General features: G+C 37.4%; 1 protein-coding gene and 1 long non-coding RNA gene across 6 annotated transcripts in view; one reads left to right on the forward strand and one right to left on the reverse strand.

Annotated features, from left to right (window-relative positions):
- Positions 1–2,449: 2,449 nt before the first annotated feature.
- The window catches only part of ESYT2 (extended synaptotagmin 2), a 76,988-nt gene continuing 64,458 nt past the window's right edge, over positions 2,450–14,979 (reverse strand). For all 5 annotated transcript variants that reach the window (XM_030264285.4, XM_030264284.4, XM_030264283.4 and 2 more), the window contains 9 exons: positions 13,838–13,912; positions 13,086–13,172; positions 12,353–12,502; positions 10,954–11,342; positions 8,739–8,837; positions 8,068–8,199; positions 6,667–6,772; positions 5,709–5,758; positions 2,450–5,588 (listed from right to left, as the gene is read on the reverse strand). In XM_030264285.4, coding sequence (XP_030120145.1) covers positions 5,543–5,588; positions 5,709–5,758; positions 6,667–6,772; positions 8,068–8,199; positions 8,739–8,837; positions 10,954–11,342; positions 12,353–12,502; positions 13,086–13,172; positions 13,838–13,912 — 1,134 coding nt within the window. In that variant the 3' untranslated portion in view covers positions 2,450–5,542. The remainder of the gene's footprint in view (positions 5,589–5,708; positions 5,759–6,666; positions 6,773–8,067; positions 8,200–8,738; positions 8,838–10,953; positions 11,343–12,352; positions 12,503–13,085; positions 13,173–13,837; positions 13,913–14,979) is intronic.
- On the forward strand, positions 8,170–14,938 carry LOC140682577 (uncharacterized). The gene is made up of 2 exons (XR_012054427.1): positions 8,170–8,256; positions 14,043–14,938. It is a non-coding gene; the product is annotated as an uncharacterized lncRNA (long non-coding RNA).

Raw genomic sequence — 14,979 nt, forward strand, 5'->3', positions numbered from 1 at the left:
TATCTATGTTACAACTCAAGTTCTATAAACAGATTAATGTCTTTTTAATTTCTATCAAATTTTTGCATCCTGATTCAGCAAAGCTTGCAGCTCCCAGCTTTGTGACTCCTTGTGCCTGCCCAGCTGGAGTAGCTACATACCCATCCTGAGAGCTTGGGCTCAGGAAGAAGAATGCCCAGGAAGTTCTACAGCACAGGCCAGGAGTACACAGAGCTCCAGCACATTTACTGAGTTTACCTTAATGTTTAAAAAAACATACTTGAGAGACATAGAATTGAGGTTGGAATGGACCTCACCAGTTCATCTAGTGCAACATCCTGTAGAAAGGAGATACTTTGCTTAAATAATTAATAAATAAAATTGATCAGTTAAATCCTTACCACACAGCTGATGAGTGAATTCACAGGACACAGCTGGGTGCAGGGACATCACAACTTCCTTCTGTCATTTCTTGCACAGAGGCTGAGGTGCTGGATGTCCAGCTCTGAGGGTTGGGTTACCAAGTCCTGCAGGAATTGCCCACGTGTCTCCAGGCCACAAACCACCCTGGCCTGCCTGGGTGTGAAAGGCAGGAATCTTGCCTAGCTTTGGGCTGTCCTTGGACATGTTCCTATATGGATCTTAAAGGGAAGAATGATCACTGTTAGGCCTTAATTCCCTTGCTATGAAGTTTACAGCTCCTGAGAACTCAAAGATTAGCATGAAGGACAGGCTGGCTTCACTTTGGTGGTGTCTGAGGAAACAGAGATACAGGAGCCTGCTCAAACTGGATTCCACTGTAGATGACTGGCATGCAGCAATATTCCCTGCAGACAGTGAGAACAGAGAGTATCACCTCTATCACATGAATACAGATTAGAAAACTTTCCTCCCAGAGCTGCCATCTACTCTGGCAGCTAAATTTACTGCATAACACTGAAAGAAATACAAGTGAATTTTTGCATTTCTCATAAAACATATTTCAGAAGGTGACTGAGAATATTGTTGAGAGCCTGACTGCCTTAGAAATCAGTAGGAAAGCATATGTTGAACACTTTAGAATATACAAAGCCACCATTTGGGATTAAATAACCTGACTGCTTCAGCAGCCAGCTACAACCACAAATCTGTCCAGGACAATCTGCAGTTTTGGTTTTTTCTACCAAAGGTGCCATCCAACATTCAGAGTTTGTTGGGGAGGGAATATAAACAATTAAATTCATTAAAAGAGGTACTTCATAGGACACAAATTTTGTATTCAGCTCTTAGCTGAGAAAATACTGAAAATAGCCACATTGGTAACCTTATTGGCATACATTGCTCCTAGGTGGAGGCTGGGTGAACTAAAAGCCCAAACCAGTTTAAACAGCAGAGCAAATACTAAGAAGAATCCTGGGCTGGGGTGAGCCCATCAAATTAATACCAAAGCCATTTGCAGAAGTGTCTTGTATAGTTATTTCTGCTGTCTAGTAAGATCTGTGAATAGACAGGCAGTGCTGATCCAGCTACCACCTGTCCTGCAGGACTGAATGGAAGGTCTGATCTTGACCCAAGTCAGGAAAATGCTGACACCTGACAGGGAGTGCGCAATCCAGAACCACCTTGCCATGAGGGAAATGTGGAGACAGCCATACTTTTCCTAGGCTTTAGCTGCCTTCCCATTGATTAGCAGGCACTTTCTATTCTGCTAAAAAAGGGACGTATCTTCTTCTAAGGAAAAAGCCTCAAACCAAAGTGGAACAATTTTGTAGTTAGTAACACTGAAGATTATCCAGTGGGGCCCATTCTAAATGCGATAGTGACTGGTTGATGAAGTTTTGCACCTTTTATTTATGGCTGATTAAAACTGATTGAATATTATTAATTCAGACAAGGTGTAGCTGTTTATGGGAAGAGGTATCAATTAATTGCAGAATTATAACTAATTATAAATTAATGTTTAATGGCTAGAGGATACAACACCCTTTTTATTATTTATGCAGTACATCATTATATTTTCCATCAATATTTGCCTCACCAAGCAAATGAAAGAATAGGAATGAATGCCACAGGTAGAAATATGCTGATTCTAAATCTAAGGCCATTAAATACAATTTGAGGTCCTTTTGAAAGCATAATTAAAGATAATTAATTAATAAGTGCTAGAATTATGACAATTTGTTCAATTGATCAATTTGAGAGAAAAAAGAATTTAGACACTGAAGTTGAACAAAGGACCTACTAATTCTTATGTGTGAATCTGTTCCAGAACAACAAGCACAGAAATCCCCATGAAGTGTCCTGCACTTCTCACTTCATTTTTTCTCATATAAGACCCAAAAATCTGCCTACAGACCTTACACAAGGCTCCCCAGGTTACAGGAGTCTGGATACAGGACTATTTTAAAAATTCACTTCACTGAATAGTTAGAGAGGGATGTGCAAGAGAGGAGAAGGAGGGTTTGTGTGTAGAGGGAAGCAACACACCGACTTCCATACGAACCATTTATTGAATAAATACATGCATCATAATGTAGAATTACATGAGCAAAAAAGGCAATCTGTACAAAATTGATTACCCTTTGTTCTCATTTTAACTCTCACCATTTGCTGCAGCTCTGATAAAGGATTCAAGACAGAAAATTAAAACTCTTTTAGTCCACCTCCAAGTGATATGCATGCTGATTTGAGTTTGAGTTATACCACTGCTATAGTTAAGAAAGCTGGTTTTCTTGTCAGTGAAGCAGAGTAATTCTAGAAACAGTTTCAATAGTACAGAACATGTGTTGGTACATACAGGTAACAAAGCTTGGTTTTTAACCATTTTTTAAACATCTTCATATGTTCATATTTTAAGGCACAGGATAAACAAGAACTACATGAAAAGCTATCAGTTGACATTGAATAAATGACTTGATAATGAGGTGCAATTTTTGCCCAGAGGCAAAATTGTCCTTTCTGCTTTCATATAAATGGAACAACTAGAATTTGGTAATACAGAAGTTGCATCCACTATCCAAAGAATCCATCTCACCTAGGCACTCACAGTCTGATCCAAATTCACTCAGGAGAATGTTTCTGAAGATCTGGCATCCAGAACTGATTACATACTATGGGAATTCCAGTTGCTGAATTGCAATGACAGTTCAATCTCTTCATTTCAGATTCCTAAATGGAAAATGGGATCTCTAAAAACCAATCCCTAATTTTAGGTAGTGAGCTATTTTGAAAACCTGCCCTATATTCTTTATTCAATTACTCACTTTGTGCTATTCTTTCACATTTGCCTGAATATGGCATTATTTTCCACCTTAGAAGACAGATTTTTTTTTTTTTGTTCAAATGCAGTTTTCTGTCTCCAGACTTCACTTAAGACTTGGAGCACTGAATCAGTTTAACACCCTGTTTGTTGGCTACAGATCAAACTGTGCAGTCACTGGCCAAGACGTAAAGCAAAAATCCTTCCACTTCAGACTGAACAAAGGCAAAAGACAATTATGTTGAACTGCCATGCTTAGACCTGATTTATTCAGATCAGCATTTGGTTTCTTCATTTTCATTGCATTAAGAATAATTCTGTCTTTCCATTCTTAACATCTTAATGGAGAACTAGCAAAGAAAATAACTATTTCATAATATATTTTACATTAATAGATGAGTGAATCTATGGCTACACATACATTCCAGTATACAGTAAAGCCTTCAAATGGAAATGTTTTCCTACAAAGAATCTCTATTGCCCAGCCCAGTAACAGCAGTTAAAGTACAATTTACAATGAAAGATTGTTTGATAAAATTGTTGTATAAAACATGGAAATGAGAAGGCCATCACTGTATAGAGGTGTATGGTGCAGGTCACACATATCCACAACAAATGTTCATATTAAATTGAATTTAGATAACTGAAATTTTTAGACTTGAAAAAGACAAAAAAAGCTACATCTATGGTAGGCACTTTGGTACATCTAGTAATGTAGGCAAATTCTACATCTAGAGTTAAGGTTCTGTCAGTTTTCTTACAATAAAGCTAATTTCAGGAGTTTATCATTCTGCATTAAAATTCTTTCTTGGCTGAGATACCATTCTAGAATCTTAGCTAAATAATATACTTTGTCTAATTGCATACTTCTCCAAGGATGAGGACACTGGCTTTGCAAAAGCCAAGCTGTTCTCTTGGATTCTTAATGCACATTTTTCTAACAGTCTGAAAAAACTTTCCAGAAAAAGAAAGATCAGTTCTGAGTACAAAAAAATAGTCCCATAATTCAAAAAATTAGAGTTATGAGCTCAGCTGTTGGGGCTGATAGTCTCCCTTCAGATCCTGCCTGCCTGGATCAGTCTGTGCTGACGGTGTTCCTCCTGCCCAGCCCACAGCAATGCTCCAGGAGAAGGACAGCATTGCTCAAAACCTGCCTGGACTACTGATGTGCATGTTGCTCATGCACCAAACATCCCAAGCAGCAATGAAGCAACTGTCAAAGACAGTCTATTTCATCTCAGTTCCCCACTTTCTTACCTACTGGTGTTCATGTGAGGATTACAGAAGGTATCACATAAGATACTATTTTAGCACAGTACTGTATAATAAAAATAACATATGTCTTGTACATATGCCTACTATGTGAACTTAACTTGCAAGCTGATTTGTCTACTTATAAGTGAAACATGGTGGTAAGGAAAGTTTAAAGTGGTTAGACATCTTCTTTATAATACAGAAAAATCCATGTCCTCATACCTTCAAAAGATCACGTCTAGTACTCCAGAGTACAGGAATAAATAACAAAATCCAACCAAACCTGTATAATAAAACTGTACTGTTTGTTATGTTTATGCCATTAAATGAAAACTCAGATGTAGAAACTGTTATTTGTGGACCTCATCCTCTATTTATACAATATTTATAGATTTCTCATTTTATTTATAATATTCTATAACATGATTTCCCAATAATACATTTATATATAAATATTAAAATGTTAATGTTTTATACATTTTAAGCTAGCCCCACTGGGCCAGAAACACAATAAAGTAAAAATGTTTTTCTGCAGTTTCTTTTTGCAGAGTATCACAAAATGATTAAGACCATTGTGCTGCAAAGACAAAAGAGATTCACCTGAAGAAATTAACATGCATTTAGAAGAAAATATCTGTATCCTTTATCTAATTTTCTTCTGAATTCAAACCAGCATGAAAGAATTATAAAAAAATAGTATATATTTACATGGTACAGTATACCTTGGTGAGATATAAAACAAGGCAGGAAAACAGCAGAACATGTTCTTTTCACTTTCTAATAGGTACAGCCATAATAAAGATCAATTTAAACACAAAAGGTTACTTTACTGTACTATTGCACATTACAGTAACACATAGAACTGTTTAGCAAAATAAAATATAAAGTTTAACAATGAGGAAAGCTATGTCTACATAAAATGACCAAGTGTTATAAAATTATTGGGGATGTGTCTAAGAACTAAATCAGCAAAGCTATAAAAATAACATTGGTACATCTCTGAAAACAATGCATTAAAAATATATAAAGGTTGGCAAAATTATGCGTGAGGAAGTCCTGGTGTCCATGGGCCTAACTTGCACCATTTGGTTTTGTACCATCTTCTGTCAAATCATACCTGAAAAAGAAAAAACCAAAGGATTGTTTTTTATATTTAGCATGTATTATTAAAACTGTTATTAATACAATAGTTGTTACTATGTAATATTATTATTAATAAAGGAAATGTTATACTTACCACTGGGTCCAGCCTTTAGCAAGTTCTTCAGATGCCAGAGGTATTAATAACTGTGGAAAGTTAAATTACCAGTCAATGCACTGTATGTGCCTTTCATTCTATTTCTATTAAAGATCAAATCTGACAATCCTGTAAACTACAGGGTAAGCAATGCCATTGGTAAATGATGTATTTTATATCCTTGTCATCACAGCTCTCTGCCATCTGCCCAAAGTTCCAAGTTGCTGATTTTGACCTTAAAACCCACACCCTTCTGTGGTACAGTCCCAGAGCACGTCACAGCAAGGCAGTGGCAATCAGCAGATGTGTTCCTACCAACAGCCTTCCAGATGAACAGGAAAATTGAGGACACTGTTACCATGAACTGACCACAATTCTGTATCTCTCATCTTCTTCAAGAGCTCAAATATGGCAATTTGAAAAGGTGTAGGAATTTACTATTCCTTTTTCATGCTCCAGTCACGTGTGTAACAAATTGGGTGATTTAATGTGTGCCTATAGAACACTGAAGTTACAAACACAACAGCTGGTGTTGGCATTGGGAATGTCTCCAGTAGCAGCTCTTTCTCATGGATTTTACAAACTGGGAATTTAATTACTTCTGTGTTTCCCTGAGTACTCGTTTGTCTTTCCAGTTTTGTCTGAACATTTTCTGCAATATTGCCTAGTTTCTACATATTCTTTCCTTTCTCTGACGGCATGATTCATAAGTCTGACAAGCACATTTCTTTTATTGCTGTGAACTTACCATTGTCTAGAGAAGATTACTGCCTCATCTTTCTAAGTCTCACTCTGCAGTTTGTTCATTCCCTTATTGAAGCCTGACATCTAAGGCACCTATAATTTTTGATAGCTTCATACCTGAACCAGGCTTCAGTCAACACTAATTCATATGTCAAGAGGATTTTTGCTTTATATAATAAACTGTATTAACAGAATTTGCTTATTGCCAACTTACTTTGCCAAGCAGCCCTTTATCTTTGGACAAGAATCCACCACTGTTCTTCACTGCTACATCTAGTGTTCTTCTCTGTACTTCAGGCAGGGAAACACTGAAATCAAACCTGATAGGCAAAGAGGTGCTTTAGAGGGAATTCTGTACTAGAGGTCCAAGTTCAGTTCCTACAGCTAAACTGCCACTCCAATCAAAACCAAACCATCTCCCTCCCCAGATTAAAAAATGAGGTCTGAGACAAATGAAGAAAAAAACCCCAATGTTTTGCCTAACTTTTTTCTTGAAAACTGTCATCAATATCAACATCAAATGTTTGAGACTTCTGTTACCTTTGGCCTCTAGAGGCCACTAGTAAAACCAAACAAACACATGAACAAAACAAAAGGAGACAAAGATCAAGCAATGAGTCTAGAGGAAAGAGACTGTGGAATCCTACTGTGCTGACAGCTCAGTATTAGCATTTTCCAAAAGGAAAAGATTGGTCAGTCTTATTGATCCTTGGTACTTGATAACCAGAGCTCCTTTTCTTTCCTGGCTGGCTAAAAAAAACTATCAAAGATAGTTCTTTGCTAGAGCTGAAACTTAGACAAAGTCAGGACAAGGTTATACCACAACTTACATCTATTTGTCACTACAGTTCTTAAACAGCTTTATTGCTTTGCAATACATTTTCCTTGGAAAGGCACAGTGAAATAAATCTATTACCTGGAATGAACAGGAGAAAGCTGCACTACCGAGAAAATCTGCTAGAGCCTCTAGCTAATGATTTACAGATTTGCCTTGGACAAAAAGGACTGGGTTGGTGTTTTCTGAGTTCATTTTCTGTCAGTTGAGAAAGGTCTTTATGGAAAAGCAATGGGTGGCAGAGTAAGAGGCAGACATGTTAGGGAAACTACTATCAAAAAGATGAGTGCAAGGATAAGGATTTTTATGCAATATAATATTGCACAAGTTGGTACAACTTCCAACATGTGGGCCAGGATATAACCTACAAGGAAATTTCCTGACTCCCTGGATGCTGAGAAGTACCACCGAGTGACTGAGCAATGTGACCATGCACAGGCACTCAGCCAGCCAAGCTTCCTGGCAGGAAGGGAGATCAGCAGCACTGGCCAGCTAAAGGCACTCGTGTTCTCACCACCTGCCAGGAGAGCAAATCCTGCAGCTGAGCTACCAGCATGGAACTGGTGTAGGAAGGCAGCAAAGACAGAAGTGGCTGCTAACAGCAAGAAGGGCTGTAGTGATAACAGGGAATAGAAGGAGAGAAGAACTGTTACAGCAGAAGAGAAAGGCATGATCAAGTCTAGTGGTGACAACCAGGAACTTCAAGTAAGCACAGAAATCTTGATTTGACAGCCTTGTAATTACATGATACAAAACTACTGCACGTAGTTTAGAACCTACATTTGATCAAACACTGGGTTTAATGTCTTCTTTGATACATGTGTTTTTCTTCTTCCTGATCGTCTCTTATCAGGTAATAAATACATTCGCACATAGGGATCAGATCCTTCTTCGGAAAACGCTATTAGATTTCTGTGGAAGGGAAGAACAAGGAAAAGCACTTAGAAAACCAACAAGACATTGTTGAATGTAAGTGTCCACACTACCATCACTTAATTTAGTACATGAAGCAGTTCCCCTGCACAAAATATGATGTGGAGTGACTTGCACAAGAGCAGATGACCAGTAAGCAGAGAGCAGAGATGGAAATGCAATGTTCCCTAAATTCGAATTTGAAGTTTAGATATGGTTTTTTAGAAATCACGTGTTTTGGTCATTCTGTAAAAAATTCAGTCTCTTAGAAACAGTTTTCAGATACTACTGATAAAAATCTAAATGTCATTTTCGTTTAAAATCTGACCGAGGCATAATAGACAAATATAAAATCAGAGCCAAATCTTCCACAAAGTTCTTACTATTCTGAGTATAGTGCTGTATATTTTTTTATTTATGCATGTGTTATTTTAAAAGTAAGAAAGATTAATCAATCCACTTAAGAGTAAGTCAGGATATGTATTATAAACTTTATAAAGAAATATGCCCAAATATGAAATTGTGTATAGTATGCTCACCTGCAGGAATGCACCACCACAATCAGTTTGTTTCTTTGTGAACTATGACGAATTGTTAGCTGAATCTGTCCTAATGGAGACTGCCCCAGAGTTGTTCCACTGCAGGAAAAAGCAGAACAATATGCTTAATTTTTAAAATGCACATTAGAAGTAAGACTTAACTGAGCAGTTTTTCCAGAAATCATGTATTATCCATTTAACTTCTCTAGACCAATGTGAAAGAAGAGAACATATGTAAGTGTGTGAGCATATCCTCATCAGATTCTTGTACTTCAATTCCTTAGCAGGCAACTCTGCTCTTCAAAATAGGCCAGGTATTCTTGTCATTATGAATATGGGACTTTACTCATTACAAGTAAAAAACTTGCTTGCCCTAAAATAAACATCAAAGCAGCATCTAGGAAATTGGAAAGAATAATAGTGCTAACTGCAATGAAAACCTCAAGCATGGGCCACTCTTACCTAAGGCTAGAAGCCAATTAGAAGACCAGCTCATTCTTTTCTAAATTCTCTTATCATAGAAATGTAGATATTCTTGGGATTCAAATAGTGATAATTTAAATCTACTTTCTGTCATAAAAGCTCAGTACAACCACAACCATTTTACTTTTCTATAGTTTATATCACCATGAAAACAAGATTAAAATAAATTTACACTTACAGGTCATGTTTAAATAAAAAGCAAGCACCATGCTTAAGAACTTGTGTTTTACAGAATGGCCAGCATATGCAGTTCCCTCATCTCCGTGAAATGCTCATTTTAGTTTGTGTGAACTAAGTATTTTCCATATCATACAGGACAGTATATGCCATGTTTGCCATTTCTCAGTCACTTGAAAGGTATCTTATCTTCAAGGGAGAAGAGTGCCTGTTTTGTGACTATCTACTACAAAGTGATTGACCCATTAAAATCCCCAAGTCATTCACTTTAAAAAAATAGAATGAAGATTTAATTTCAGTATTTTCTTAGTTAAAATTAAAAAAAAAAATAATCAAAGTACCTAGAAGCATTTGGTCTGCAATAAAGGACCTCATTACCTGTAGCTTTACCACTCTTACCAAATGACAAAATATGACATTTGTGCATTACGTGAGGAGTAGTATTTCAATCTTTATCACAATTAACAAACTAACTCAGTTTTGGACCAGGAGAGAGCCTGACAAAATCAAAACAAGTTAGCATGTGACTATGAAGATAAATGGGGGTCTGGAGCACATAAGCAGGTGGTGTATTTGTACAAATTAAAGAGAGAGCCAACAGCAGACTCAACTGCAGCCCTTCCACTACTTAAAGCAGACATTTTAGAGAAGACCAAGTCAGAATCCTCATGGCTGTACACAGTAAAATAATAAGAGGCCATAGTCAAGCTGCAGCAAGATAAATTTCAACAGAAATAAGAAAGAATGTTTTAAAAGTGGAGTGGCTAAGCACTGGAGTTGCTGAACAAGTTATGGCATCTCAATCCTTAGAGATAACCAAAAGTTGTTTGGACAAGGCCCAAGAAACCTGATCTAACTTTGAAGAGGGATTTGCTTTGAGCAGAGGGATAATCAACCAGAGATTCTGTCCAACATCTATGACTCAGTTGATTCTATGAACTCTGACAGAGAAAAAGATGAATTGGTTCAATCCCTTGCAAATAAAAAAAATAAAATCTTTCTACTTAGATTCACAGAGAAGCTCAATGAATAGGGAATGAATAGTTTCCAGTCTCCTATTCAGAGCAGAATGGCTGCTCAGCTGTCTGTACTTGGTAAGTACAGCTGCTCACTGAGGCAAGTAAAAAAAAATTCAAGAATTTAAGAAAGCATGTCTGCAGCAATCTTCAGTGGCTGCATAGTAACTGACTACCCATTTAACGTTCTTTATAGTCTAATATCCCTCTGAGTTATTTAAAAAGATCAACCATTTCTAGCTTAAATGGCTTAATTAATGCTAATAGGATTCAGTGGTGAAACAGGCAAATACTGCCATGAAACTACAAAGTGCAGCTATGAGAAGAAGTGGGACTTTATCTAGCAGACGATCACAGTGGCAAGGAACTTCTAATTGCAGCTTCTGTCTGAGATACCAGGAAGAAGCAAAAAAATCCCAATGACTGAACAGTAAAGAACATTTCTGGAATGTGAACTGAGCACTCCTGCTTTGGTGACACTCTTTGTGACTCAGCTGGGATGTGCTGCAGCAGCCATCAGTGCTCAGTGCAGGCCGTACTTCTCGAGCTGGCGGAGCCTCTGGCGCAGCTCCTGCGTGGCGATGGGCAGGGAGATGTCCGAGGCGATGCTGGGCGTGGGCTCCTTCACCGACAGGTGGCTGGGCGAGCAGGAGAAGTTGGAGGCGTGCAGGCTGGAGGAGCTGCGGCTGAGATCTGTTGGCCACTGTGGGCTGGCATTGGGAGGCTGATTCTTATCAGCTGTGTCAGTCTTTTTATCACTGTCAGTCACTGGGGATGCTGGAACAGGCTTGTTGGGATCAGATGTTGGCGAGACAGGAACCTGAGGCTTAAAAGATGATTTTCTTGCATCTTTGGAAAGAGACGGCCTTTTTACTTGGGCTGAGTGTTGATGATCTGGAGATCTTGTCGGCTTTTCAAGAGAAAGGACCTGAATACAGGAAAATACACATAATGTTACTATTTTGCAGTTTAAGAAACAGGAACAAATTACAATACTGGTTGTTGACAAGTTGCAAAGTTAAGAGACTAAAACAGGACCAAAACCATTCACAATTGCTAACTCTACAATATGAAATGCTTTACATGACAAAACACAACTCCACCTTCTTCATGGCAACTGCAGTAACTATAAAACAATGTGAAATTCTCCATTCATTAAGAATCATTCTCCTCATTATTCCCTTCCTGCATTCTATGCACTTCTGGTGTAAATGCTATTCACTTTGCAGTTCTAGCCATCTGGAAAGACATTCTGTAATTTTTTCTTCCACTCTCTTGAAATTCAATTTTACATCACAATATTTTCTCATTAATTGTTCTTACTTTCTTTTTTATATGTTGAATTTATTAATCAAACATAAGCAATAAATTGCTTTAGAAAGAAAAATAACAGAAGCGTAACAGTGTTTGCAAAGAGATATAATACCTTATTAAAACAATTTAGATGGAGAAAATAGACAAACCAACTTTCAGGTATGCAAGTTTTGTTTTCAAAACTCCAACATCCTTGAAAGCTGGTTTGAATTTTTCCAGTACTATGCAGGTACTTCCTTTCCTTATACACTTTATTTTTTAAAACCATCAAAACCTCACCTCCATTTCTAGATAGAGGCTTTTTCACTGATCTGTAGCTCACTGGGTTCAAAAGATATTTGAAGGAATTCAAATTCCAAACATGATTTCCAAATCTAAAACCACAGGGGACCTCGGTTTTAATGCAGACGACAATTGTTTAACTTTGAGCACTGTACAGTTTTCAAATGGAGTATATTTAAATTAGAGGCTATCTCTGTGTACTGATAGCTCTGCACAACCAAGGACACTTGGCAGGTGACATCAAAGGAAATGTACTGGCTGCTTCAAAAGCTGGCAGACCAGGAGTCACCACAGCCCTAAACATGCTTTCAGATGTTTACAAAGGGAAAGGTTTTAGAGTACCCTGAGTGCAATCTTCATGTTTATAGTGCTGTTGGGACCAGAGTTGCTCAGGTGGAATCGCTGATGCATAGTTAAATCTTCACTCTCTAGCAACTGGCTTAGAGGCAGCTTGAAGTTCCCCAAAGAACACTGGTGCTGTTCATCCCTCACCTGAAGGAACACAGAAATTAAGTCACTTTGTATCGTCTGCTTTGTAAGAATTCAAAGAAAGAAACTACATTTTTATTTAAAAATAAAAAATACAAACAATATTGAAAGTAGTTTGTTCTTAAACCAAGTTTTCCTGATTTTAAGATAACTTTACACTGAAGGAGGAAAAAACAAATATACTCAAAGCCTCGTTTCTTCAACCTTACCATCTAAAGCAAAAGTAAGACAGAAAAGTAACCACCACATCTACATCTACCAGACCTTTGAACAAATAACTTCCTTTATATGAAAGAGGAAATATTCCTAGTTCCAAACTGGTATACCAAATTTACTTTTGGATTTTTTTTTAATTAGACAACCATTAACTATGTTATTCATGTGAGAGCCTGGTTATAGTCTTTCTTCCTTTTAGTAGTAAATAGAAGTAAACATTTCATTGCCTGGTATAAAAAAATACTTTAAGCATAATTTTAATAATGCTCACATTATATTTAGTCTCATTTCATACCAGCCTTTAATGTGTGACTTTTACTGCTACAACATCTTAGAAAAGAAAGGTGTCTAAAGAGAATGAGACACATACCTCAACTTCAAGATCTTGTCTTTTGGGATTGTGTACAAAGAAAGTAAAGTTTTCTTCCCATACAGGTTCATTGGTCTTGTATCTAATCTGAAGTTAAGAAAAAAGGAAGCACACGAATTATCAAACAGTTTGTCTAACAGAGGTGGTGTCAAGAGATGAGCACATTTTTCATTTTGCCATTTTTCATGTTTTGTTTGGTGTGTTCAGAGAAGGGCAGCAAGGCTCGGGAAGGGTCTAGAAAACAAGTCTGATGAGGAACAGCTGGGGGAACTGGGGTTGCTTAGTCTGGAGGAGGCTCAGGGGAACCTTATTGCTCTCTACACCTCCCTGGCAGGAAGCTGCCTGAAAGGAGGCTGTGGTCAGGTGGGGGTCAGCCTCTTCTCCCAGGCAACCAGCGACAGGACAAGACAACACAGTCTTAAACTGCACCAGGGCAAGTTTAGGCTAGACATTAGAAAAAAATTCTTCACAGAAATAGTGATTGGGCACTGGAATGTGCTGCCCAGGAAGGTGGTGGAGCCACCATCCCTGGAGGTGTTTAAGAAAAGACTGGATGTGACCCTTTGTGCCATGGTTTAGTTGGTAAGGTGGTTTTAGGCCATAGGTTGTAATCCTTGGCTGCTCGTTGCCAATTTCAGTTCTGGTGGCAACTTAATGTGTGCATATGCTCCATGCTTTGGTAGCCAAATGCCAAGCTCACAGACATACCAAATATGTGAAGACAAAGCCAAGTCTAAAGGGTGGGAACTTACCTTACTCTCCTGTGCCTTGTGTCCAACTGACAGCAAAACAAGTGGGTTGGGATTGCTGTTTATTTTCTTTCCTGACTGGTAAAGAAAAAAACAAAAACTTTGCTTTCAGAATAAAGCAAAACCTCTCCCCTCTGAAACTTAAATGTTTGCATCTTAAAAATACAAATCATATGCATTCTACTACATGCTTCTCTATTATTCTCAGTATTTTACTCAGCCGGCTGGAATGGAAGACTGGCGAGTAGCTGGTGAACACATCAGCATGAAGGCATCCAACTACCTGAATGTGCTGAAGCAAAATGCTACTAATAAGCAGAAGTTTTAGACTCATTTCCATTTTCTTTAAATGAAACTGGTAAGATGCAAATTCTTATCTTTTAATGAGGATTACAATCCCCAAAGCTAATGAAGCATAGTTAAATCTGCAAAATGAATATTGCATGCAGATGGAAGATATGAAGGAAGCACAAACTCAGGAACTGCATATACAGTGCTGTAGAACTATTAAATTGGATGTGGTATCCAACACTGATGTTCCCTACTTTTCAGTTTGGGGGAGAAAGAATATGCACTACAATGTATGTGAGGGATATTTCTACAGTTTACCAAATACTCTTTATTAGAGAATCAACCATCTGCCATATCTGAGCCTTGCTCACCAGCTGTATAGCATTACATCAAACTGTGAAAACAAACATCAGTTTAGAAACAAATTATATATGCAAAGGAACATTCCAACTATATGTTTCTTTCATGAATTTCAATTTAAACTAACAAAAATTCAATTCAGAAAGAAAATTTAGACATGAAAGTTAATCATCTCAAGCAGGTGTTAATTCAGTTTAAAAAGCCTAGAAAATGTAGGATACATGGTTACTTTGAGTTCTACCCTGTAGGAAAATCAGATATATCAACAGATAGTTAAAATCTTCTTAATGCATGTAAGGTCACAATTACAACCAAGTCATTAAAATGTTTTATATTTTTAAATTAAGAAAGTGCATTATTTAGATATATTTTTTCACTAATAATTCTCAACTTTAATGTCACATACTGCTTAGAATCCTACTTTCCTTTAGAAATAAAGCTGTTAAGAAAGCACTCCTTTCTTGGATGAATGCTGCCTTTCTTTTTTTGTCATT

This window comes from Taeniopygia guttata, chromosome 2 (genome assembly GCF_048771995.1).
Source record: "Taeniopygia guttata chromosome 2, bTaeGut7.mat, whole genome shotgun sequence".
In the NCBI taxonomy this organism is placed as follows: domain Eukaryota; kingdom Metazoa; phylum Chordata; class Aves; order Passeriformes; family Estrildidae; genus Taeniopygia; species Taeniopygia guttata.